Genomic DNA, 26,350 nt, shown 5'->3' on the forward strand with positions numbered 1-26,350 from the left:
GGTCATCAACCAGAGTGAGCAAAGGCTGCTTCAGTACAGTGGTACCTCAGGTTACAGACGCTTCAGGTTACAGACTCCGCTAACCCAGAAATTGTACCTCGGGTTAAGAACTTTACCTCAGGATGAGAACAGAAATCGTGTGGTGGCAGTGGGAGGCCCCATTAGCTAAAGTGGTCCCTCAGGTTAAGAACAGTTTCAGGTTAAGAATGGACCTCCAGAACAAATTAAGTTCTTAACCCGAGGTACAACTATACTGTGTTTCAGACCTGAAGCCAGACTGAAAGGTTAAAATAGGGTGTGCTTTTGTATCCTTTTAAGATCTTTTGACTAGTTTTAAATAAAAGCTTTCCAAAAAAACCACAACAACCACCCCCAATGATGATAACGGCAACATGCTTATAGCAATGAATGTACGGATGTTTTCCTGAATGTCGGATTTTGGTATTTGATGAAGCTTAACATCTAATTCCAGTACTTTCTAAAGGAAAGTGATAACATAGGGAAATAGTCACTGCTGGATTCTTTCATTCTCTTTCCAAGAAAAGGATTTGTACATCTAATCTTAGTAGACCTGTTAAAATTAGAGGCAGGAATGAGGTACTCTTCAAACAGCGTTGGACCATACAGAGCCGTTTTTTCCTGAAGCAGCTTAGCATTGTCATCATTATATCAAGCCCTGCTCTCCGTGCCAACTTTTCCCTCCCCATCCTCCCCCTCCCATATTTGTGTGTGTTCAGAGAGTCAAGCTTAGCCTGCTCATAAACTTCAGTTCCTGGGCGGACCCCACACACGCACAGCTGGATTTGAAACAGCTGGATCTGCCTCCCCTTCAATTTTAGACAGGAGCCCCACAAGCTCTGGATGGGCTGGCGGAGGATGAACCGATCAACGCTGTGAAGCAGGGATTCAGTTGCTGGCAAGATCCAGAAAATGGGTTACTGGAGGAGCCTCACTCTGAGTCTGCTACTGCTGCTGTTGCTCCGTGAGTAAAGGGGAAAAGGGCTTCTGCTTCAGCTGTGCAAAGCAAGAGGCTGTTTATGTTCCTTCTCTCAGTTCCTTTCTCCTTTGCTGATGACTAGAAGGATAAGAAATGTCTGATAATTTGGTATAAGCGCTAGCTGCAAGGCAGGCTTGGAAATCCAATTTCTGCCTCTTTCTATCGGTAGATGTTTGTCCCCTATAGTCAGGCTTCTTGTAGCTGCAACTGTTACAGTACTTGCTGTAACCAAACGTGGGTTAATGTTAGATGAAGAAACGAATGTGTTTTTTTTTGGTGGGGAGGGAATTGCATTCGTTGTTTTTACATTGTATTGCAGCATTTTAAAATCAGCGGAAATACTTGGTTGAATAGTTTGAGATGGTCAGGGTTTTGAGATGGTTGTAACATAGCTTGTGTCACTCTCACATTGACCCGTTCACACAAATTTAAGTGCAGTACTAACTAAACCAATTAAGTATGATGTGGAGGGAAATGAGGATTTCTGCCATTGCATCTAGCTGCTTGGCAAGGCAGCCCAACTATCGCATAAGCAAATAATTATTTGTGGCAAGCACTGTGTTTCTGTTTCTGTTAACGGTCTGTTAATACTGAAGATACAACTTCCATGCGTGGATTTGATAGTATGCCCCACCAGGCTGCAAAGGCTCTTGTTTAAATCATAGATGCACACATATAGATGCTATATATACACAAGTCAGAAGAAGTATATACACTTCGTGTGTGTGTGTGTGTGTGTGTGTGTGTGTGTGTGTGTGGCGCAAACAGCATGGCTTTATATGGGATTTGTTTATTGCACTGATACACAAAATTTATAAAAAAATGCATTCTGTGTCATTCTATGAAACCATAAGGGTGCCTTTTGATGGATGATTACTTGGCTGTCAGTTATGGCAATTCAGTGTACCCAACGCCTGGAGGGTAAGGCTATCAGTGGCTACTAGGCATGATGGCTGTGTTCTGCCTCCGAGGAAGTATGCCTCAGTATGCTAGTTTCTGGGAATCATAAAGGGGGGAATCATAAAGCAGGGAGAATTCTGTCGCTCTCAGATCTTGTTTGCAGGCTTCTCATAGGCATTTGGGTCTTATACCTGATCCTGCAGAGCTCTACGTAGGCTCATGTGCAAGTCACACAGACAGAGCCCTGCCTGTTCCATGTGCTGCAGTTTCCCACAAGCACAAATAACAGGGCAAGGGTTATCTGGGGTGGGGGGGGCACTGTTTAAGTAACCTATTTTGGCAGCATTGTCATGTTTCTTCCTGCACAACCCTGAGCTCTTCTTCATGGTTCTGTTTCTCCCCCTTCCACGGGACAGGACGATAAGAACAGGGGCAGGCTCCTAGAATTATAGACCCATGAAGCTGTCTCATGCAAAATCAGAGCATCAATGCCTCTGGTCAAATAGTGCCCACTGCAGCCTTTGACAGCCTTGTCAAGGCTTCCAGGTGTTTGGAGCAGGTAGGAGTTGGAGTCCAAAACATCTGGAGAGCATCAAGTTGGCAAAGACTGGTCTGCTTCACTTGACAATGGCTCTGCAAGTTCTCAAGTATGTAGAGGTCTTTCCTAGACTTATTTGTTTAGTAAAATGTATGTATACCACTTGACCGTCAAACCCGCCACCCCAAGCGGGTGGTATCATAAGGGCATGACTTTGGGGCAGAAGTCTAGAATGAGCTGGAAGGCTGGATGACTTCGAATAAGTGAAATAACTCATCTTATCATCTAAAGAAAAGGACCCCATAAGGTTATTACATCAGAAATCTTCGGTTACCTAACTGCACCACTTCATAACTTGAGAAGCCAGGAACAGAATTTTCTGCACACAAAGCCTATACTTTTTAAGTTATGAGTTATGGCTCTTCCCCTTTTTTTTCTTGGGGGGGGGGGGCAGGCAAGCTCCTGCTTGCCACCCCCACCCCACTTCCAAACAGCATGCTAAAGAATGAGGACTGGAAGCAACAAGAGTTTCCTTTACTCCCGATTCCTTTAAGGGAGTGCCTGGATCAAAACTCCCTCTGTTGCCAGTTTGGTGCTAAAGCAGAAATGCAGAAAGCGGAATGCAAAGTGAAGTAACATGTATAGGAAGGAATACCATGTTTCATGTTCCTTTGCAAAACACCCCCCCCCCAACCTTTACAATTTTCTTAATTCTTCCCGTGTATGGTATGTAGTAACAGTGTTCCATCGGTGAAGATCTTGTGTAGTTAGTGAGGATCAGAGACTGTGAATCAGGACCTCTGAGTTCAGATACTGGGCATCAAACAGCCAAAATGAAGCACTTTGATTTCTATGGAAGGGCCTATTCAACATCCTGATCAAATGGATGCCTACCCAGAAGTAAATTCCACTGAGTTCAATGGGTATATTATATGAAAGACACCCTCTCTGCAAATATTTCATACCTCGTATCAATGCCCTGAGAAAATAATTCTTAATCATTTCAACAGCACTTCCCGAAGTATTTTATAACCATTGTCTTATTCCTACGCCTAACAGCCCGTCAGATAGGGCACTGTGATTTTCATTCCAAAGATGGAGAACTGATTAGCCCAAGGCAACTGGGGAATGTTTACTGGGGCTAAGAATGCATGACTTTGAGGTCTCAGTCCAGAATGAAAGCTATGGTACAATGCAAGTACAGATATGCCTCAAGTGCCTTGAATTTAGGCAGACTCCTTCGTGACAGAAAGAAAGACTGTGTATCTAGCCAGCAAGTAATAAGTTTGGCTTTCTTCAAACTGGACATATGGAACAGGCAATCACACATGTTAGACCAACAAAGCCTTCAGAACTTTTAATTTCTGTATTTAATTTGCAAATAGGCATCTTTCCAAGGTTGCTGGAAAATTCTGTAGGATATTCTCACCAGATGTACAGGAAGATAGTTTTGGGGGGTTGCTTGCCATCCTCCATCACACATTCTGTTGTTGTTGTTTCTCTAGGGATATAGTTCTCAAAAAGAGTGATCTAGTCCTTCCTATAGAAATGCAAGGGTTACTTGAAGTTGGGGGAGATGAAAGGTGTCTCCCAAGAGGGAGGGGTTTGAACTGTGATTTGGCAAAGCAGAGACAGGCAAGGAAGAAGTGTCAGTTTATTTCGCAGCAGGGACTAGGATATTATCTCCTGGGAAGCTATTTGCCAGTCCTCTGTATGCCAGATAAGTGTGTTTTTTTCTCGGAAAGAAACCCACCAAATAAGCCAAACGGAGGAAGGAGGTAACATTAAGCATTGCTTTCTTATGACCAATGAGAAGCTAGCAAAATAGTGAATAACCTTCATCAGACTGTTAAGTAAAGCACAGGGGAGTGAGAACAAAAGCTGGCTACATATTGAAGCCATAATGTCTGCATTAGTGAAAAGTTAATTTTTCTTCAATAGTCTTAGTACTCCAGAATTTATCACTGGCTTTGAGAATGGTAGGCATACTGAATTGAGTGTGGTGTCATGGTTAGTGTTGGACTAGGACCTGGGAGGTAAAAGTTCAAGTCCCCACTTGACCATGGCATGAAGCTCACTGGGTGACCCTGGGCCACTCGCTGCCCTTCACAGGGCGGTTGTGGGAGAGAACCATGGACATGACCTTGAGCTCCTTGGAGAAAAGGGTGGCATATAAACATAAGAAGAGCCCTGCTGGATCCGGTCAAAGGCCCATCTAGTCCAGCGTCCTGTTCTCATGGTGGTCAGCCAGATGCCCATGGGAAACCTGCAAGCAGAAGCTGAGGACCACAGGGCTCTCCCCCAGCCCCTTGTGATTCCCGGCAAGTGGTAGACAGAGGCAGAATGTCTCTTGACAGTGGAGGTAGAAAATAGCTAGTAGCCATTGCTACATTATCCTCCATGAATTTGTCTAATCCTCATGTAAAGCCGTCTGGAGTTGGTGGCCATCATTGTGGCCATCTTGTGGGAATGAATGGTATAGTTTAACTATGTGCTATATGAATAAGTACTTTATTCTCTAGCTTTCCTTTTCTTGCCCACCACCACGTGTCTTGGTTTCTAGTCACTAGGCAACTGTAAATTGTTTTTGTCAGAGCAGTGGCTCATCAAGCTCAGTATTGTCTATACAGACTGGCCATGGCACTCCAGAGTTCTTTCTCAACCCTGCTTTTATTCCATATAAAATAAGGTATCCAAAGTTTAGGGATGGGATGACGGCAGTAGGATGGCGAATGAAGTGCGATTGAGGGAGACTATAATTCAATGCCAGGACACATGTGTTGCATGCAGAAGATACCAACTTCCATTTCTGGAATGTCCGGTTTAAAAGGATCATAATTTCTGCTTGAAACCCAGGACTCCACTATGCAGCTGCAAATGAAACGTTTTAAGTGTGTTGCAAAGTTCAATATACAAAGGTGGCACTAGATGGCGAAAGTGAGCTATGGTAAATTCAATATATTTTTCAAAACTCTTTTTTTTTAACACACACATTTTCACTGTGTGTTTTTTATATGTGTGTTGATTCCACCCCAGTCACAGTAGGCAGTGCCAGGAGCTAGATGTTCAAATAACCTGACAGGTGTAATGAAGCTTTCTATGTTCTGCAGATCTACTTTGAATTGAAAAAATTGCAGTCCAAAAATTGACTCATTAGTTATAACCAACATACCAGGTTGGGAAAAGCTGCTTTAAGTCTATTTATTCCCTTTCAACCACCTCTCACTAATTCCTTCTTGCCTCATTTCTCTGTCTCCTCTGTCCATTGAGCCTGTCTACCTTACCCTACCTTACCAAACCTCAGGGTTTGTGTGAGTTTTAATCCAACCCACCTTTTTAATACCCTTGCAAATCTGGACTAAAAGCATTTTAGCAGCTTTCCTTCAACAGCTGGAATGTTTATAAGCATTCCATGCCATCACACAGTTCAATAAATCAGAGGATTTGCTACCACAAGCATAATACTGTATCAATTCAGTATAAACTGAAATCCTTACCAAGTGTAAGGGACTGGCATATGAGTTAGAATTTTATTTATTCCAGCAGGCTTTTGGGAATTTGTGATCCACCTTGAGTTCCAGTTCTGGGGGAAAGGGAGGATATAGATAAATAAACTTCATAATCATAAAATAAAGAAGTCTTATTGTGCTGTTCACATTATAGTTACTGTTGTAATGCAGAGAGGGCTATTGGCTGAGTTTTGCAAACCCAGCTGCTGTAACTTGCAAGGAGTAGCAAATAGAGGACCAAGAAATATGAGTCTCGCTAATTGATTATAAAGCAACATTTAAAAAAAAAATACATTTCAGTTTTCTAAGACTTTAAAAATAGTATCAGTTGGCAACTTTATCAGCTGCAAGGAGATGGTTACTGGAACTGTCTGATTAAGAAAGGGGTGGCATTAAATTTTAAACCCTTCTTCTTGCTTCTCATGATTTATAGCCTCTTGCAAGATTCATCATTGCAATAAAATAACAAAAAAGGCTGGAAAATGCTTAGCTTAGTGGACCACAGAAGTTTGTCACTGAGTTATAGCAGTTTCTTTGCTCTGACATCTCTTTGTTGGCTCATCAAAGTCTTTCTGCCAGATGGTAAACAGAATGCCTGCCAGAAATTTTCAAACACTCCCCAGGAAGTTCATCTAAATCACCAGTAAACCATTTGCACTTAAAACAGAGCACAAACCCCCGTTGCTCAAATGTGACACAGATAACATTTCTGCCATGTTTACTGTTCCAAGGACAACACCAGATTTATTTACACTGCACTTCCCAGTTCCTTCCCATCCACTTAGATGGGTCTACAATTCCTACAGGGGAAGCAAAATAGAGGAAACATGAGTCTCAAGGACAGAGTTGTCACATGAAATTTGAGGTGCTTCCTGTGCAATCCTATGCATGCCTACTCAGAATAAGCCCCACTGAGTTCAATGGGACTTACTCCTGGGCAAGCACACTTAAGATAGCGGATTTAAGATTCTGAATTTTGGATCCAATGACAGATTCTTTGCTTTTGCTGCATTTTTGTAGACTTGTTGGATACAAGTTGCAATGATCCCATACCCTCATCTGCCACAGAAGGAGCGTATTTGAGCAATAGTTATCCTTAGTTATGGGGCTTAAGTCAAAAGGGAAAGTTGCCTGCATCCTTCTGGACATGACTGATGTGGATTGGTTATAATGTTACAGCAGGGATGGGAAACTGGTGGACCATCAAGTGTTGTACAACTACAACTCCCATTAGCAATAAACCTTTTGTAGGCAAGATGATTGAAGAACCTTGGGAATGCATGGGATCTCTCTGAGAATCAGGTGTAGGGATAGCGGATTTGCTGCCTGCTGTTGGGGTGCTTCTTTACTTCCAGTGTCCTCTACCTGTGTGTCTGTGAGTAAAACAAATATTACAAACGTGGGAAACTGCAGTCAAATAGAACTCTTAAACTCAGGGCTAGTTAATGCACACAGGGGTTAAGACCACATAAATTGTTTTCATAGAATCATAGAGTTGGAATAGACAACAAAGGCCATCGAGTCCAACCCCCTGCCAAGCAGGAAACACCATCAGAGCACTCCTGACATATGGTTGTCAAGCCTCTGCTTAAAGACCTCCAAAGTAGGAGACTCCACCACACTCCTTGGCAGCAAATTCCACTGTCAAACAGCTCTTACTGTCAGGAAGTTCTTCCTAAGGTTTAGGTGGAATCTTCTTTCTTGTAGTTTGGATCCACTGCTCCGTGTCCGCTTCTCTGGAGCAGCAGAAAACAACCTTTCTCCCTCCTCTATATGACATCCTTTTATATATTTGAACATGGCTATCATATCACCCCTTAACCTCCTCTTCTCCAGGCTAAACATGCCCAGCTGCCTTAGCCGTTCCTCATAAGGCATCGTTTCCAGGCCTTTGACCATTTTGGTTGCCCTCCTCTGGACACGTTCCAGTTTGTCAGTGTCCTTCTTGAACTGTGGTGCCCAGAACTGGACACAGTACTCCAGGTGAGGTCTGCCCAGAGCAGAATACAGTGGCACTGTTACTTCCCTTGATCTAGATGCTATACTCCTATTGATGCAGCCCAGAATTGCATTGGCTTTTTTAGCTGCCACGTCACACTGTTGGCTCATGTCAGGTTTGTGGTCAACCAAGACTCCTAGATCCTTTTCCATGTACTGCTCTCAAGCCAGGTGTCCCCCATCTTGTATTTATGCCTCTCATTTTTTTGGCCCAAGTGCAATACTTTACATTTCTCCCTGTTAAAGTTCATCTTGTTTGTTTTTGCCCAGTTCTCTAATCTGTCAAGATCGTTTTGAAGTGTGATCCTGTCCTCTGGGGTGTTAGCCACCCCTCCCAGTTTGGTGTCATCTGCAAATTTGATCAGGATGCCCTTGAGTCCATCATCCAAGTCGTTGATAAAGATGTTGAATAAGACCAGGCCCAAGACAGAACCCTGTGGCACCCCACTAGTCACTCTTCTCCAGGATGAAGAGGAACCATTGATGAGCACCCTTTGGGTTCGGTCAGTCAGCCAGTTTCTCAGTTAGGTCATGCCCCCTCACCTCCAGTGAAGAAGGAAGTGAAGATTCTTTCTTCCTTCTCTTCCCCTATGTGAAGCTGACCAGGTAACATGCCTGGGCTTGACTGCTTCAAGCACAGACCGTGTTCTCAGAAATATTTTCCTGCATTTTGTAAACCCAAGATTTCTACTTGTGTTCTTCTTGCTGCTGCATGGAATAAGGCATTAATCTGAGCTTTGGAGTTTGTAAGTAAAACATTTAAACTTAGTAACTGCATGGTCTGTTCATTGCAAGAGGAGTAGAGGGGAAATGCTGTAAGTGGCTACAACAGGATATTTAAAAGGTCTATTAATCTATTATTCCCATGCTTCACTGTGCTGCATAATCCTGTGATTTTAATACTCTGCTGGGGGCTCTCGAGTGTTTTCCTTCCAATTCTTTTATTAATTACCCCACACAGGTGATCTATATCTAATTTCCACCCAATAACAAAGACACCATAAGATTTAAGGGTTCTCTCAGCCAAAGGAAGCCAAACACTGTGTAGCCCTATCCCTGGAAACTCACTGTTTAAGGAAGTGGAGAGGGCTTAACACAAAATATGATACTTGGGTATCAATGGGCTATTTGTCACTGAGATAATAAATCTGTTTGTTCTGAACCACTTCAGAATGCAGGTGGGAGCTTATGTGTTAAAAAGAAATTCCCTCCATACAGAAAATTAGATGCCAGGAGAAAACATTCTAACCTGTCCTTCCAGACCTTATTATTTAAATGAAATGTGAGGGATATAATTTTTAAATTCACATGTCATCCTAAGAGTCCTGTTACCTGAAGTGCAGTGCATACATTGACAAAAAGAAAAACCCAAAGATTCCACCATAGTAACCCAAACTGCAGTTTGAAATAGTGAGGCCCAGATTCAGGCATTACCACCTCTGCGAGAATCAAGCCTGTGCCCAAGTACAAATGGGTAGACAAGTTAGATCTTGTACTCTTAATACCGGGATGAATGTGAGAACTGTTTGTCTGGCTCCGAGGCCAATCTGCCTGATATACACATGTAGCAAATTCTGCTGATGACAGAGAATGGACTGAACCACTCCAGGTTGTCGGTGAGGGAAAGCCATTTCCAGTGTTCCTACATTCATTCATTTATGAAAACACTGTCAAAAAAAAGAAAAATATCAAACATATCAGAGAGAAAAATTATTATATTGCCACTCTTGAAGTATTTTCTAGGCTTCGGCCAAAGCACCCCAAAGTCAGTGGGAATTTTTGTTGTTGGTGTCAATGGATTTTAGAAGAGGCCATGGACTTGCTCTTGGATTCACCAATTCAGTATGCAATTTTGCATCTTCCCCCTTTTATTGAAGGATTTTCTTTGTTCACTGATCTGAATAATTTTCTACAAAGTGCTTCAGTAAAATCTTGATCGTAAATCAGCTTATGAGAGCAAACTCTTTTATTAAACTTGAAAGAGAGCCCTAAAGAGGAGAAAATTGGCTTTACAGCTGTAAATGTTTATTGCTTAATCTTCTAATCCCAGAGCAAATGGAGAATATGCGATCAACATATTTTGTAGTTTAGAATGCCATGCAGCTCCTCCATTACTTTATTTCCAAGGGCCTGAGGTCTGATTAGTTGGGAAAAAGAAAAGATTTATTGTGAAAGTAACAAGCAAAAAGGCGCATAGAAGAAATATTTTTCCACCACACACACACAACACACATGCAGTTGTATGTACCAGGGTAGCAGGATTGACCACGAATCCCCATTGCATGTACACACAAGCAAAAATACCGGTATATTGGCCACCATGTTTTCCCCATACCAGCATGATGACAGAGACACAGAAGTGTGTAGAATGTTATAATGTATACCAACCAGAGAGTAAGAGAGCCTGTGTGATAGCTGCTATCAGACAGCAGCACCAAGCAGAACATCTGCCAAAACTAAAAACTGTACAGTATTGCCTTCATTGCCTTCTCTCCGCAAAGTCACATCTTTAGAGGCAGGGGCTCCTATTGTTCTCTGTTCCATTCCCACTAAACCGACATTCACCTTTGCCTTCTCCCCATTGCTTGCACCAGATATAGAATTGATGTTTATTGGATTAGACGCTAGTGCTGTCTGTTGCCAATGAATACAATGCAATATGCATTTTGCAGGGATAACTGGACTGTCTTCAAAGATAGGAGTTGATTTATTATCAGTTTGCTGTGCTTCACCCCTCCACCCAATCATATTTATACTAACATGACTATGTAGATACAATGACTTAAACGTTATGCAGAACAAATCGAATGGATTGTTTTAAATAATTTAATACAGATTAATGACCAGCAGAGGCTTTAACCACTATTTTATAGACACAGAGGTAGCAAAAATGGGGCAAAGGAACTGATTATTCCCCCGGGCATTTTCAGTGCATATTTGTCTTTGAAACAGATTTTCTAAGTGCTGCTTCTGTTGCCATTTCCCCCTCCTGACATGAATTCTCATTAAGACCCTTGGGTTGTGCAAGTTTCCTGTTCAGCGTCTGTGGTTATTTGTGCTGACCAAGTTGTGTCTGAAAAGAACGCCACCCCTTCTCCACAGGCCATAAATAAGTCTTATAATGACTTTCAATTAAGGCTGTTATTAATTTGAACTGTTTCATTTCAGTATCTTTACCGGTAATTTCAAAATGTGTGCCAGTGGAGATTAGAGTACAGTGCAGGGATTGCCAGCAGGCCTGAAGAGATAAATAATTAAACTTTCCTATGAACCCAGAATATCCACCGACAAAAGAGGCTGAAACACACCATGATAAATTCCTGGGCAGGGACTTATGCAAGAACATGGGGAGCAGGCTCCTCATGATGTTATTATATCCTGTTATCTTCCCCATATAATGGATGAGGCCTGCCCCAGGTAGCATATCTTGGATGTCATGAAAGGGCAGCCTACTATCAGTTACTTAACTTATTATTGTGTTTTTACTGGCAGAAAGTGGGAGAGGCACTTGCGGGATTTATTTATGTCTCAGTGATAAAATAACTTGACTTGGTGCCATTTGCTGCTTCATTTCAGGCATCAAAATGTATTGGGTCAGCCTTGGATAGCACTGTAGGCATGTTTATTTTTTGAAAGAATGAGAGCTATGGAAAAGGAAAATAGACTAGTGAATGTGTCTTCATTAAGTATAATTTGTGCTCAGTTATCTTCAGCATTTCGGGCATATCATAGGGATTTGAATAATTGGATGTAAACAGGAGTGGTGTTTCCTTAACATTTCATGATGAATACAAAAAGAAACTGAATGAAGAGCCAAGTTCTTTTCACCCCATAGCTAATCTTTGAAACACTATGTAAGTCTATTCTTTGACAAATTTAAAATGCAATTCTTCTTAATCATGATCATTTGGAGAAAGTTCCACTTGAAACCATTCAGATTGGCATGGTTATGTTTCCCTATGTAAAATAAACAACTCCCTGAAAATATAAAGCTAGCAGAACAGGGAAATAACTGGTCTATAACCCTTCCCTAGTTTGCTAGTTTCCTGCTTGCATGGAATTATTTTCTTGGGGGAAGCACTCTCGACCAGCTCATGGGTCTACTATCTCATTCTCTTGCATGTGCAGTAGTTCCAGTCAAGTAAATCCTTTGAAAACAAGCCAAGATCTCCTCCCTTAATATAAGCTATGTGAAAGGTGTTTGGAAATGCAATTACCGTATTTTTTGCACCATAACACTCAGTTTTTTCCTCCTAGAAAGTAAGGGAAATGTCTGTGTGTGTTATGGAGGGAATGCCTACGGGGTGGCATGCCTACGGATTTTCCTCCTCTAAAAACTGTGTGCGTGTTATGGTCGGTTGCGTGTTATAGAACGAAAAATACGGTACATCCTCAATGTGAAAAAGTGTTCCATGTGCCTTAAACAGTCTCACCCTGATAAATTTTGAAACCCTTGCTAATGGCCCTTTTGAGGTTAGGCTGATGAGAACCCATCCTCTTGAGCCATAGGCTCTCATAGACCTATCAACCCCTTCATCAGTAGGGCGTAAACTGTGTGCTTCCAAGTAGGAAGCGTATTACATTGAGGAACTAAAAGTAACTGATACAGCAAACAGGAACACTAAGAAGAAGCGTGCTGGCTGAAAATTATTGGATACACATGGAAGAATCAACAACATTGGTGCCTTAGCAATTCCAGAAGCATATTTCTTTTAGGGAAAGATGCTTTGCCTATGTGTCATTAGACACAGCTGTCAGATAAATTGAAGACAGGCAAGTACACAAGTAGGGGCAACGTATGCATTAAGAGGCACTCTATGGAAAAACTGAAGTTCATTGCATAAATGAATGGATCACTCTTGCTTTTATCTCCTACTGTCGATTATATTTTCTTTCTCGGTGCCAGGCGACACTGTCACATTCCTCCAGATCAGCCTTTCTCAACCTGTGGGTCCCCAGATGTTGTTGAACTACAACTCCCATCACCCCTAGCTAGCAAGGCCAGAGCTCAGGGATGATGAGAGTTGTAGTCCAACATCATCTGGGGACCCACAGGTTGAGAACCGCTGCTCCAGATGATCATGTAGATGCAGTTCTTAATTTTGGGCTCCGGAATCCATGACCTTGCAGGGGCTTCCTCCATATTCACTCAATTCAAAATATGGCAAGCCAGTCCTCCTGCATTTGGGGCAGCTTTCCTGCTCATTCTGCTGAGAGGGGCCCTGGACCTCTGCCCCAAAGCCCTGCCCTGGCAGCACCACTGTGTGCAGATGCGCAGTGTTGGGTTGTGAAGAAAGACTAGTGCTAAACAATACTGTACATACATGCAACGAGCCAGCAGATATTTCATGTGGCCACATCTGTACCTTTCGCACAACCTACTAACAGAAATAGGTTTGCCATCACCCTCATGCGTAGAGCCCTACTAGCCTTTCATCATGTTGCTGCCTATATAGTTATGCGGAGGAATTTGCAATGTGAACTGGCCCTGATGAGATTCTACTATCAATCATGGGACCCACGGTAAACAAGCCCATTAATTGGAGCTATTGCCAAATCACACTAGGAACACACCCAAGTATTGCACGTGTAATCTTAAAAAAAGAAAGACACGTTCAAAAGAATGTTGGTTCTGATTCATACACTTCCCCAAAAGAAAAATCATCACCAGCTGTGCAACAAGATGCATCAAGACCAGTCTAAATGTGGGGGGGAGATCTTAAGTGCAAAGGCAAATTAGGGTTGGAGGTGGGGGGTACTAACCAGTCTTCCCCAGCCCAGTGTGCTCAGGATGCTTTGTACTACAGCTCCAATCATCCCTGACCATTGGATCATGCTGCTGGGAGTTGTAGTCCCATACAACTTGGGGGACCTATGTTTGGGAAGGCTGGTAGGCTGGTCCATTGGGGCAAGTGAGGGACTGCCCCACCAAGCTCAGTTAACCAGCTTTCCTTCCTTATTTACAACCAGTCTTGGGGGGGGGGAGATGTCAGCTCCCTCTTCCTCCTCAATCTCAGGGTTTCCCCTTGTTGCAGAGAATTCAGCAGGGACGAGGATGGAGACAAAACTAGAATTAGTTGGCTCTGCCTGTCATTGGCTCTGGCTCCACCTACTATTGGGCTCCCCAACTTCTACCCCGCCAGTATCAATGGGCACCAGCCACCACTATAGACCACTTATGAATCCAGATAAAGCACTGTCACCAAGTTATGAAAACTTTCAGTGAGAGGTTATTGCCAGCTTGGTTCATCATGTGATTCCCCCCCATCTGTTTTGGAAGGCAAGCTTTTGCATAGGAGCCCAGCTTCTTAATTAGTGAAAATCAGGGCAAGAAACTTGCTAAAACTACTATTAGAACTTTGTGTCCCTGAACCATTAGCTTGTAGTTTAACTGCCACATCACTCATCTTACCCCTAATTAAACCCAGATGAATGCTTTCAATGTTAATACTCAGATAATTTAATAAAGCTGCACAGGCAGTAAAGTAACAATAAGCTTCTACAAAAAGCTTTCCAGATGTTGCAGAGGCAAATACAAAGCATCAAAATAAAAACTTTTTTTAAAAAAAAGATTGGGAAAGCAAAACTTGGCACGAACTATAAACTAATTAAATATGAGGATGAGGTCTCCAAGAATAAATTGAAGACATAAGGGTTTGGTGGTAGCCAATAATGATTGTACTAGTCAACGTCTGTCTGTCTGTCTGTCTCTCTCTCTCTCTCTCTCACACACACACACACACTCACACACAAACATCGGAATTCACCAATCATAGGATTACTGTCTCTTTTGTAATGCAAAATTTCATTTTATGCACCAGGAAATGGGATGGGAGATTTATTGCTGGTTGCCAGAAACTAGAGAACAATAAAGGGTCAAATCTGAATATTGGTATAAAATATTCTTTGGAAGAACATCATGATAATCAGAACCAGATATCTAGGTCTGCTTTTCAGCTTCTGAAACAGCGTCCATTGACTCTTGGCTATAACAAATTTGCTGAGTACTGAATCTAACAAAATTGCTCTGCCTCATTCCAAAGAATTGGGGAGCTTTGCAAGCTTCTAGTAGCAAGGGTTAGGAACCCTGATGGCCACAGGATTTCACCTGTGGATGAGATTAAGTTTAATAGTGTTTTCCTTGACCCTCACTGAAACTGACTTGGGAGGCAGGCCATTGTTCTGTACTGTCTTGATCTTTCAATCAAGCATGTTGCCTTAATTTGCTATTCTGCTACTTTTGGTCTTCTCCATCTGTCAGAGCTGTGCCAGATAGGTCAACACAAATGTTTGTGGGAGAGAAGGCCTTTTCTGTGTGATCAGCCAAAATGTGTCCCAATCACATTTTAGCCCTTGCTTGATACTCCCTCCTAGTCTTGTTCATGTGAAAAGGTAATGTCAGAGCGGTTCTGAGAGCATCACACATGGGTCGTCCCCGGACCACAGCACCATATGTACAAGATAGTTATGCTCAGCCCATTTTGAGTGTACAGAACTTACTGGATTCTGCTTCCTTTGGAAGGAGGTCAGTGGCATGCTTATGGAATTTTGTAATATGTGAGTTCATTTACAGATATGAAGGTTGATTATAGGTAAAGACACAGCTTAAATACTTTGAAAGACAGCCAAAGTCTACATCAGATCACCAGATCATCAAATCACCAGGGGCTTAATTTCCCCGAATACTTTGATTCAAACTGCATTTCCTATCGTTTCTCTTCACACACAAGACATCTAGATTACATCATCAAGGGGGAGGAGGTCTGCTTTTGCCCGATTCATAAGACGCAAGGAGGATTATCTAATAATTAGTTTCCATGGAAACACATCACCTGAATACTCAGGACTATTAACAGCCTCCTCTGTCAAGACTCTGGCACATACTGCCTTACCAAAAAAAGAAAAAGGGGGGGGGGAGAAACAACTTACAGCAAAACCCATTGCAGTATATTGCACTTTGAGTGCTCAGTGGATACAATATCCCCATAACAGAAGTGCAACCTTGAGAGAAGATGAAGTTTGCTATAAGCCGATGCATTAACATAAACGTATGCAGAAACACCCAGAAAGCTTGTGACTGTGCATGTTAGTGAAAGTTGTTTTGCATGTTGGTGTGACAGTGTGTGGATGTATGAATGCAAGACACAGAATTAATGAGTGCACTTTTAATGAGGCCTAAAGGTCAGTGTTTGCTACAGAAAGAGAATCCCCTTATCCCCCCCCCCACAAACACACACAAAGGGCTCAGCTATACAGCTGCAAATAAAATGTTTTAAGTGTGTTGTCAAGTGCATTATACAAATGTGACACTAGATGGCAATGGTGAGCTATGGCAAAGTCAATATATTTTTCAAAACGTTTTTGAAAAAAGCATTTTCACAACATGTTTTTATGTGTATCTAGATTCCACCAAACACACACATTCACATGGTGCTTGCAATATGTGAAACCTGTGCGTTCCCTCCCCGTGGATGACTGTCTCATAGTACCGTATGTCAATTAATGACCCATGTGTGAACTCAGAATCAGCAGATGAGACGTATGTACAAAATGGGTCATTCAAACAACTAAAGATGCTCCTTTTGTTTGATTTCTTTTTACTCACAGCACATGACGGCCAAGGAGGGCGGAATGTGAAGAGCAATTTATGTAAGTGGTGTAATAACACGTACCCAGTCTGTAAAGATCAGGAGTGCTACAGCAACTGTGATCTCAGCTCCTATTGTGAAAAGTCAGAGGAAATCTGTGTGTCTATATGGTAAGCAGGCAAAGAGCACCAACCCTCATTAAGCACATCCCTAATGGGCGATGAAACAAACTGTCAATGAAATCAAATGCACAGATATATTAGAATATGGGTAAAAGGAAATATATACATTATAAGCAGGGCTTTTTTAAACCCTCTCAGGTGGGTTCTGGCACCTCTGTTAATAAAAGCATTTACATATTAAATGTAAAATAAAGTGTAAGAACATAGTTACGGAAAGATCCACACCTAGCAGTTACATTTTCCAACTGCTGCACATTATATCTTGAGGATTCTAATAAGTACAAAGTCATGGTTGGGGACCAGCAATTGACATTTTTAATTTATATGGGAGTTCATCTGATAGGAATGAAAGTGTTGTCCTGTACCTTCCCCCCTTTAAATGTGGGGGTTTTGATCCTGTCGATTTTGGACTTTCCAAGGATGGAAAAACCTTACATTTCCAGGTTCAAGACAACAGTATGATGAGGAGGCTGCCATGTGGACACCACTACTTTAATGGGGAGGCAGGCAGGTGCAAATATGTGTTTTGCTCCAGTGTGGACAAGCCCAAAGACAACTTTTGGATACACTTCCAGTTGGCATCGGGAAATATTAACAGCCTTGGGCAGCATTCACCTAATGAGCCCCATCAGCAGAAGCCCCGTGCAAGGACCTCCAGTTGTGCAACAAGACTCCCCCTCCTCCCCAAAATGGTCAGGAGAACCCCAGAACAATATGCGGGGTGAGGAGAGGAAAGAATAATTCCATCTGGCAAGCCGCAGAACATTTGTAACAGGCGATTGTGAATTCCACCCCTTGTACAAAGCACTGCTTAGGCTACTGTGTACATCTATAGAATCATAGAGTTGGAAGGGATCCAAGGGTCATCTAGTCCAACCCCTGCAATACAGGAATATCAGTTAAAGCATCCATGGCAGATGGCCATCCAAACTCCGCTTAAAATCCTGCAAGGAAGGAGAGTCCACAGCCTCCCGAGGGAGACTGTTCTACCGTCGAACAGCTCTTACTGTCAGAGAGGGATGCGGGTGGCGCTGTGGACTAAGCCACTGAGCCTCTTGGGCTTGCCAATCAGATGGTTAGCGGTTCAAATCCCCATGACGGGGTGAGCTCCCATTGCTCTGTCCCAGCTCCTGCCATCCTAGCCGTTTGAAAGGACACCAGTGCAAGTAGATAAATAGGTACCACTGTGGTGGGAAGGTAAACGGGGTTTCCATGCACTCTGGTTTCCATCACGGTGTCCCGTTGCACCAGTAGTGGTTTAATCATGCTGGCCACATGACCTAGAAAGCTTTCTGCAGACAAACACCAGTTCCCTTGGCCTGAAGTGAGAAGTCACCTTGGACTGGACTTAACCGTCCAGGGATCCTCTACCTTTTTACCTTTACCTTACTGTCAGAAAGGTTTTCTGTATGTTTAGTTGGAATCTCCTTTCTTGTAACTTGAAACTATGTTCAGGACTGATTTATTATTTGTTTATGAACAAGTACATAAATGTTGGCTTACATTATTCTACCTTCACAGTGATCATTTTTCCGATTAATTATGCATTTCAGGAAACAAGACAACGAGAGCATTAGAGTGAGTACTCTTTGTCACAATCCACAGCTTCCTGTGGAAAATGTCATGGTTCCCAAGTATAACACATCCCAGTGTGTTATGGTCCGTCAGCAAAATGAGGAGGGGATATTTTATATCTGTGGCTGTGTGAATGAACAGGAATGCAATGACAAACTCATTTTTGAAAAGCACACCAATGGTGAGTATTCTTCCTGATTTGAGTCCACCTTTCCCCATCTTAGAGGAGATTATTTTTATTGAGACTGTTGGCAGTGGCAGACTTTGGGCTTTAAAATTTCAGTGGCACTCTCACCTTCTGTTGTTTGTCATTGTTGCGATGCCCCCGGTGTTGCACCCAGTGTAGGCAAACTGACTGTGCTCCCCTAAATCCGCCTCTGCCATTGGGGTGCGTGTGTTAAATTCTTTCTCCCCCACCTTCATTCCCAATCATTCTTGCCCCTGCTGCAATTGGGGTGAAAGGGGGGAGGAGAGGACTGATATAAAGGCAATGTTATTTGGGTTGAAATGATTGAGTCAATTCATAGAGAGGAGAAAAAAATGACTCAAGCACAATGTAGAAAATGGCTAGACTGAACAATCTAACCTGGCGGATTACAGTGGTACCTTGGTAGTTGAACGGCTTGGCTCCCAAACAAATCAGCATCTGAACGCTACAAACCCGGAAGTGAGTGTTCCTGTTTACGAACGTTTTTCGGAAGCCAGACATCCAACACAACTTCCGCAGCTTCTGATTGAGTGCAGGAAGCCCCTGCAGCCAATCAGAAGCCACACCTTGGTTTTTGCACCATTTTGGGAGTCGAACGGATTCTCTTGAATTTAGAAAACCAAGGTACCGCTGTAGTAACACCAGTTGGCCGTTTCCACCTGGGGAAATGATGCGGCTATTCAACTGAATTTTAAGAAGCTTGACTTTCTGAGCTCTGAAGGGGTGGGGAGGGAAGCTGGACAGAACATGAGAGGGGGGTGTTTTGTTCACAACATTATAGATTCCCCAGAAAAAAGTGAGAGAATGCAGTGTAAATATTCCACAGTAAATGCTCAGTGTGGCCTATGTTGCAAGGCAGGGAAGGAGTTCTGCCTAAGGTCTTGTTGACTGTCAAAGTAGATCAGTTACAGTAACTGACCATGAAAGTAGACCAGTAGTAGCCAACAAGGTGACCTCTAGATGCTGCTAGACTTGTGGGCCTTAGCCAGCGCAGCTGATGGCCAGGGAAGATGGGAATTGCAGTCCAATAACATTGGAAGGGCAGCATACTGGCGACTCATGGTGGATTGATGGTTTGACTCCATAGGCATATGTTCAAGCCAGTATTATTTTAGACTTGTAAGCTAAGCCATCGCTTTCAGTGTTGACCTTATCAGATGTTAGTTTTGCGAGGAATGGGATCTGTTTCCTGCTTATACAGTCTAAAAACAGAGATGGCCCAACCACACTCCCCCCCTCCCAAACATTCCATTGAAAGTTTGCCTGTCAGGCAAAAACATAAAACACCAGGCTGGGTCATGTGTGGGAAGGAACAAAATGTAGCAGGGAGATGCCTCTCCCCAGCCCTCCTGCCCTAATTGTGGGTCTGCTTAGTTTGGACCAAACTGTGGCAAAGTTTGATGCAGTTTTTGAGCTGTGAAACTGAAACTTGAGTTTATCCAATGTGATCTCCTGTGCAATGATTACGTAGCCTGATTTAGGAAGAAAATCGCCCCTTAAGTCACATTATCAGCTTCAGAATCTATAGCTGAATTATAAATGGTGCTCCAGAAAATTCCGCAGGCATGATGGGCAGACTATTTATTTTAATGCAACATTTAATGCAAATATTTATTTATATGACATGTGATATTACATATAAAAATCAAGGTTAGAACTGTTGTATCTTAATTGCATGGAAAAACAAGTAAAAAAGCAACAGAAGTGACAACAAACCGTATTTGGAAGCAAGAGAGCAGTAGAATCTCAGTTGAACATGTAGGAACTTAGCATTCTGTGGTTGCTGTCATTGCACGCAGTTGATACTGTTCGCTGTGGTCTGGCTTACACCATAACACTAAGCCAGACCATGGCTAAGTGTGAATGTGCAAGTGTTCAGGTAGCAACAGAAAAAATCACAGCCACTTCACTGTTCCCTCAGTCCTCCTGCAGCCATGCTACCTTGAGTTAAGCAATGGTTTGACATGTTAAATCTGTCCAGGGAGAGAAACTTGAGCATGGGTTTGGACATAACATTAAGCGAAATCATACCTTACTTTACAGCAGGAGGACTGGAGTGAAACAGACTTGATTTTTACTGTAAAAACACACACTTATTCAGGCTTAGCCATGGTTTGGGCTTAACATTATGTGCACACAGGGCCAGTGACTGTTCTCTCAGCAAGGAATATATGAGCAACCACTTTCTTTTTTTAACACAGACCAAGTCCACATAACATAAAACGGAACTGTTTGACAGGAAAAGCATAATAACATGTGGCTGTTAAATGAATTATCATTTTAGTTATCAGTAAGTTACACTGTTGATTATGATCACATCTTATGGCAGCCAGTGCCAAGGTCAAATGGACAGTGCAGTGGCGGCGACAAAAATCATTGCTTTTCATTATAGACCAGGGGTAGGCAACCTAAGGCCCAGGGGCCAGATGTGGCCCAGTCACCTTCTCAGTCCGGCCCATGGACAGGTAGAATGTGTGCTTTTATTTAAAATGCATCTCTGGGTTATTTGTGGGGCATAGAAATTTGTTCATTCCCCCCCCCCATATAGTCCGGCCCACCACATGGTCTGAGGGACGGTGGACCGGCCCACAGCTGAAAAAGTTTGCTGACCCCTGTTATAGACAGTGCATTTTTCCTGGAGGGGACGCAGGGGTACACATACCCCTAAACATTTTGTGAATCTTTGTACTTTTGTCCATTTACTGTATTTCCTTTTCCCGATTTGAACTATAAAATGGTGGTTTTCTTGAGTCAAAATGAGAGTACCCCTAAAAAAAAAATTAAGAATAAAAGCACTGATTATAGATATACTGTGTGTGAAGTTTTATACCTCAGGCCCTTTAGAGTTAGCAGAATGCAAAGAAACTCATATTCTCTTGGCTTCCTTGGATCATTTAAAGCAGTAGCACATTATTGTTTGGTGTTCAGAAAGTAGCATACCATATTCATTATATGCCATTTATCCTCCTACACCCTTTTGAGAGCAGACAAGGACCATAGGAAGGTGGCCAAGGCTATATTATAACTCTAAATCTACCTAATAGAGATTATATTGCTCGATTCAGAATATATCCATTGAGGAATATTTAGATGCCCTCAACATTCTTGTTTCATTTGACCGTGAGGCGGGTTTTTTTCTTTCTTCCAGAACCAATTCATTTCTGGCAGAGAAAGCAGTGGGAGGCACAGAGAAATATGAGGCGATGGTTTTCCTTTTCTTTACATTTCAGCATTTGTTTTCATAGAAAACAACTGCTTGCCTGATAATTCTTCAGGCTCATTTAATGATCCCTGCTACAAGCTGATGACTTTGCAGCCCGGGAGGCAACATACTTAAGCAGCTGATGGGAATTATGTACACAGTTATTACTTCAGGGTTTGCACATAAGAGAAGTCCTGGAAAATCCTATGAAAACCATTCTGCTTTCCATTGGATTTCACAGCCTTTAGCGACGTAGTCATACCCATCAGGTAAATCCATTAGAGAAGCAGGAGATAGCCAGGCTTCGCGCTTTCCAAAACAAACTCAAATTATATCATTTGAGGCTGATCCTGTGGTTTGAACTCAATGCCTATTTTACAAACATTCACAGCTTAGCAGAAGTTAGCTGTGGCAGATTTTTATTTTTTTGTAAACTGCCAAGTAAAACAGCCAAGTGCTTTGAGTTTCTTTTTCCAGTATCTGAACTGTAGGCTGCACCCACTGAGGTCATGCAGCAAAGGCTTTTTGCTTAGGGGATGGCTCTTGAACTTCTCTTCCTCACTATTATACTTGGCCAAGAATCCTTTCAAAGATTTTATTTGAATTTCATGAGTAGCAGTGAGGAACTGCGCCTATCTCTTTGCAACGGGGTATCTCATATCTTGCTTGTATTGAAAACAACTCCCCTGGCTCCCAGCAGTTTTCAAGTTCAGTTGAAAGTGCCAGTATTAACTCTTAAAGCCACACAGTTTATCTTCCTAATACCTGATGGGCCATCTTCTCCCATATCAATCTGCTCATCCACTGAGGTCACTGCCTGAGGCCTTCCTTAAGCTGGTCCCACCATCTGAAGTGTGGTGGGCAGTGACCAAAAAGAGCCTTTTTAATGTAGATCCTCAGCTTTGGGGTGCCAACGTTCCTAGAGAGACCCTTATTACTCTCATTTGGCTGCCAGGCAAAACCATTTATGCTTTCCCCAGACTTTAAAGAACCATTAGCATCAATGGTAGCTTTCTTTTTTGTAAACTTAAAATAGTTTCCATTTTTACTAGCTATCTGAATGAACTGTTCCCATTTTAGTTCATTGAGTTAGTTTTTATACTTTCTTTTATGAGTTTCATTTTTTAAAAAACGACAACACTTTTAAGCATGTGTACAAATGCATGCACATGGACCTTAAAGGTAAAGGTAAAGGTACCCCTGCCCGTACGGGCCAGTCTTGCCAGACTCTAGGGTTGTGCGCCCATCTCACTCAAGAGGCCGTGGGCCAGCGCTGTCCGAAGACACTTCCGGGTCACGTGGCCAGCGTGACATCGCTGCTCTGGCGAACCAGAGCCGCACACGGAAACGCCATTTACCTTCCCGCTGGTAAGCGGTCCCTATTTATCTACTTGCACCCGGAGGTGCTTTCGAACTGCTAGGTTGGCAGGCGCTGGGACCGAACGACGGGAGCGCACCCCGCCGCAGGGATTCGAACCGCCGACCTTTCGATCGGCAAGCCCTAGGCGCTGAGGCTTTTACCCACAGCGCCACCTGCGTCCCACATGGACCTTACTTACGGTTTATTCAAGGATGCAGTCAGTGAGTATCCCTTAGGTGGATCTCAACATGCAGAAACGTTGCAATGTAAACTCAGCAGTAAAGCTTGTTTCATTGCAAATACTCCCAGCTAATGGGGCAGCAGCAGGTTCACATTACAACCAGCAGGTGGCAGCAAAGAGGCTGCAGCATCTGCGAATCAGAGGCGCAAGTACTGTAAGGCGCTATAGTTGCAAGTGCGGTTTACAAACACCCCCATCCTAGTAGTGATTTCAGCCACTAGGAACTGCAGAACAGGATCTTTCCCACAAAGATTAGCCAGCCTGTTCTTCAAGCGTTCGGCATGGTTATAATCCAGCTCTTACAGACCTGGCCTAATAGCAATCAATCTGCTCCGTAATCTTCACTTCACAAGGAAAGATAGTGGTGCCCAGGCTTGGTCTCTTTCCTGACCAGAGCTGCAATTCCAGGACCACTTGGGTGCAGTGTGAAACAGGTTCTTACTTACTGAGTGTGGCTGGGGAGGAGAGTGAGCATCTATGGCAGCTCCTTTCACAGTGATGCATTTTGTGCTTCTTATGAGTGCATTAACAGTACCCACCACTGGGTGCTTTCTGTTTTCCCACCTACAGAGATTTACCTGTTTAGGTGCCTCTGGGAAATTAAGAGGTCTCAGCAGCACTGCACCTAGCTACCCCATGATAAAATTAAAAAATCTGTGAGTTAAAAGGGTGGGGGGAGGGAAGGGTGGGGGGTGGAAGGAGTCTTGGGAGTCAGACCCTCTGGACCACGCTCCCACACTGCCGCTGGATGGACTGCTTTTACTTAGCATTCCTTCCTTAGATTAATCTGATCATTGATAGCAGGGCCATTTATATTTTCAAAAGACCTGGAGCAAAGGAGTTACCAGCATTTTCCACCCTTGGTCTCTTGGGTTTATGATCTAAGAGCTGAGTTTTTGTAAAGACTGCTCATTTTAGTCGGCAAGATTTGGCTCTGTCATCTTGAGTGCACATGAAGCTGCTTATACCGTCGTCAGATCTACAGTACATATATACTAATTAACAGCACATCTCAAAAGTCTCTGGCATGTGCTTTACCCAATGAGTTGGGGCTCCTTCCCAGATCAGATCTCCTGACTATGTCTGAGAACAAAACAACTAACTTACCAAATTGTAAAATGTGGGGGAAATTTGCCCGTTTCCTAAATGCATGGTATAGTGCTGCAATACAGACGACTGCGGCTGACTTGGTTGTAATCTTTGAGTGGCTGCTGCTCTGCCGACAGTTGCTGAGAATAAAACAAAAAGCAGAGGGGGACCTGATACACCACCTTGAGCTCCTAGGAGGAAAGGTGGGATATACATGTAATAATAAACAAATAATAAATTAACATTAGCCACGTGTTAGACTGCATGGCTATTTTTTCCAAAATCGCACTACAGTGGTACCTGAGGTTAAGTACTTAATTCGTTCTGGAGGTCCGTTCTTAACCTGAAACTGTTCTTAACCTGAAGCACCACTTTAGCTAATGGGGCCCCCTGCTGCTGCCGCGCCACCGGAGCACGATTTCTGTTCTCATCCTGAAGCAAAGTTCTTAACCCGAGGTAACATTTCTGGGTTAGCGGAGTCTGTAACCTGAAGCATATGTAACCTGAAGCATATGTAACCCGAGGTACCACTGTATATATTAAAGAAAACAGACAACCAAGAAAACCCATGGTAGAAAATGTTGGCACTTGAAATGTTGAGCCCTAGGATACAGGAGAAGGTATAGAGGAAGCTGCCTTATTCTGAGTCAGACCACTGGTCCATCTTACCTGAGTATTGTCTGCACTGAGTGGCAGCAGCTCTCCAGGGTTTTTAGACAGGGAATATTTCCAACTCTACTTGGAGTAGTTGGGGGTTGCGCTGTGATTCTTCCCCACAAGTTCATTCTTCACTAAGAAAAGCTGTTCATGTTGACTAACTGGCCTATACGGAGATGTTCTTGCTGTATATTATTTTTCGCTTTCCTTTCGCCATAGGATACTCCATGCTACAAAGCAAAGAAATAATTCCCGTGGCAGCCATCAGCCTGCTGCCCCCACTGCTGGTTGCCATCATGATAACGGTGACGTTCTATCTCTGCCGAACCCACAGGCAGAGGAGGAGAGCCAAGGAGTGGCCCCAGAAACAAGTCCAGCACCGCCCACTGCCTGAACCCAGCAGAGCCACCAGCTACGATGAGATACTATCTGTCAAGATCGACCACCGCGTCACCTTGAGCACAGCCTGTGCCAACAACATCAACCACAACACCGAACTGTTGCCTATCGAGCTAGATGAGCGAGTCGGGAAAGGGCAGTTTGCAGAAGTCTGGAGAGCAAAGTTGAAGCATGCCTCTTCGGAGCAGTACGAAACAGTGGCAGTGAAGATTTTCCCCTGTGAGGACTATGCTTCCTGGAAAAACGAAAGTCAGATCTTCAGCGATGCCAATCTCAAGCATGACAGCATCCTTCAGTTCCTCACAGCGGAAGAGAGGCACTCTGGACTCCAGAAAGAATACTGGCTCATCACGGCCTACCACAGCCAGGGAAACCTCAAGGATTACTTGTCCAGGAATGTTCTGAGCTGGAGGGACTTGCAGAAGATGGCTGGCTCCCTAGTGAGTGGTGTGGCTCACTTGCACAGTGACTACACTGCCTGTGGCAGTCCAAAGATCCCCATCGCCCACCGGGACATCAAAAGCACCAACATCCTCATTAAGAACGAACAGGAATGTGTGCTCTGTGATTTTGGGATTGCTCTGAGGCTGGATCCAGCCTTAAGTGTGGAAGATTTTGCAAACAGCGGACAGGTGAGTGCTGTAGAATGAAACCAGCAGAGCAATCCATTCTGCTTGATGGAAAGTAGAAAGATTTTAGCCTCCTTCATGTGCTAGCCATGCAGAGTTCTGCACACTGTGGGGGCTGTGCCACTGGCCCCACCCCAAAACATCATTTGATTTACCAATCCCAGCTTCCATGTGTTGAGCATGGACATTTGCATAGCGGAAGCCTGCCTTATATAGGTTTTCCATGTGATCTAGAACCCTGTGTGAATGGGGATCCAGGTCACATGAAAGCCTGCTGC

At 43.3% G+C, this 26,350-nt stretch overlaps 1 protein-coding gene across 3 annotated transcripts in view; it reads left to right on the top strand.

Moving 5' to 3' along the window:
* The first annotated feature begins 762 nt into the window (after positions 1-762).
* Positions 763-26,350, top strand: part of LOC309539371 (TGF-beta receptor type-2-like) — a 34,310-nt gene continuing 8,722 nt past the window's right edge. For all 3 annotated transcript variants that reach the window (XR_014222834.1, XM_082235509.1, XM_082235510.1), the window contains exons 1-4: positions 763-982; positions 16,550-16,700; positions 18,266-18,468; positions 25,264-26,075. Coding sequence is in view for 2 of the 3 variants with exons in the window: in XM_082235509.1 (XP_082091635.1) it covers positions 931-982; positions 16,550-16,700; positions 18,266-18,468; positions 25,264-26,075 (1,218 nt within the window). In the remaining variant the exon portion in view is untranslated. The remainder of the gene's footprint in view (positions 983-16,549; positions 16,701-18,265; positions 18,469-25,263; positions 26,076-26,350) is intronic.

The sequence above is a fragment of the Podarcis vaucheri genome, assembly GCF_965113315.1.
Source record: "Podarcis vaucheri genome assembly, chromosome: 1".
NCBI classification, from domain to species: domain Eukaryota; kingdom Metazoa; phylum Chordata; class Lepidosauria; order Squamata; family Lacertidae; genus Podarcis; species Podarcis vaucheri.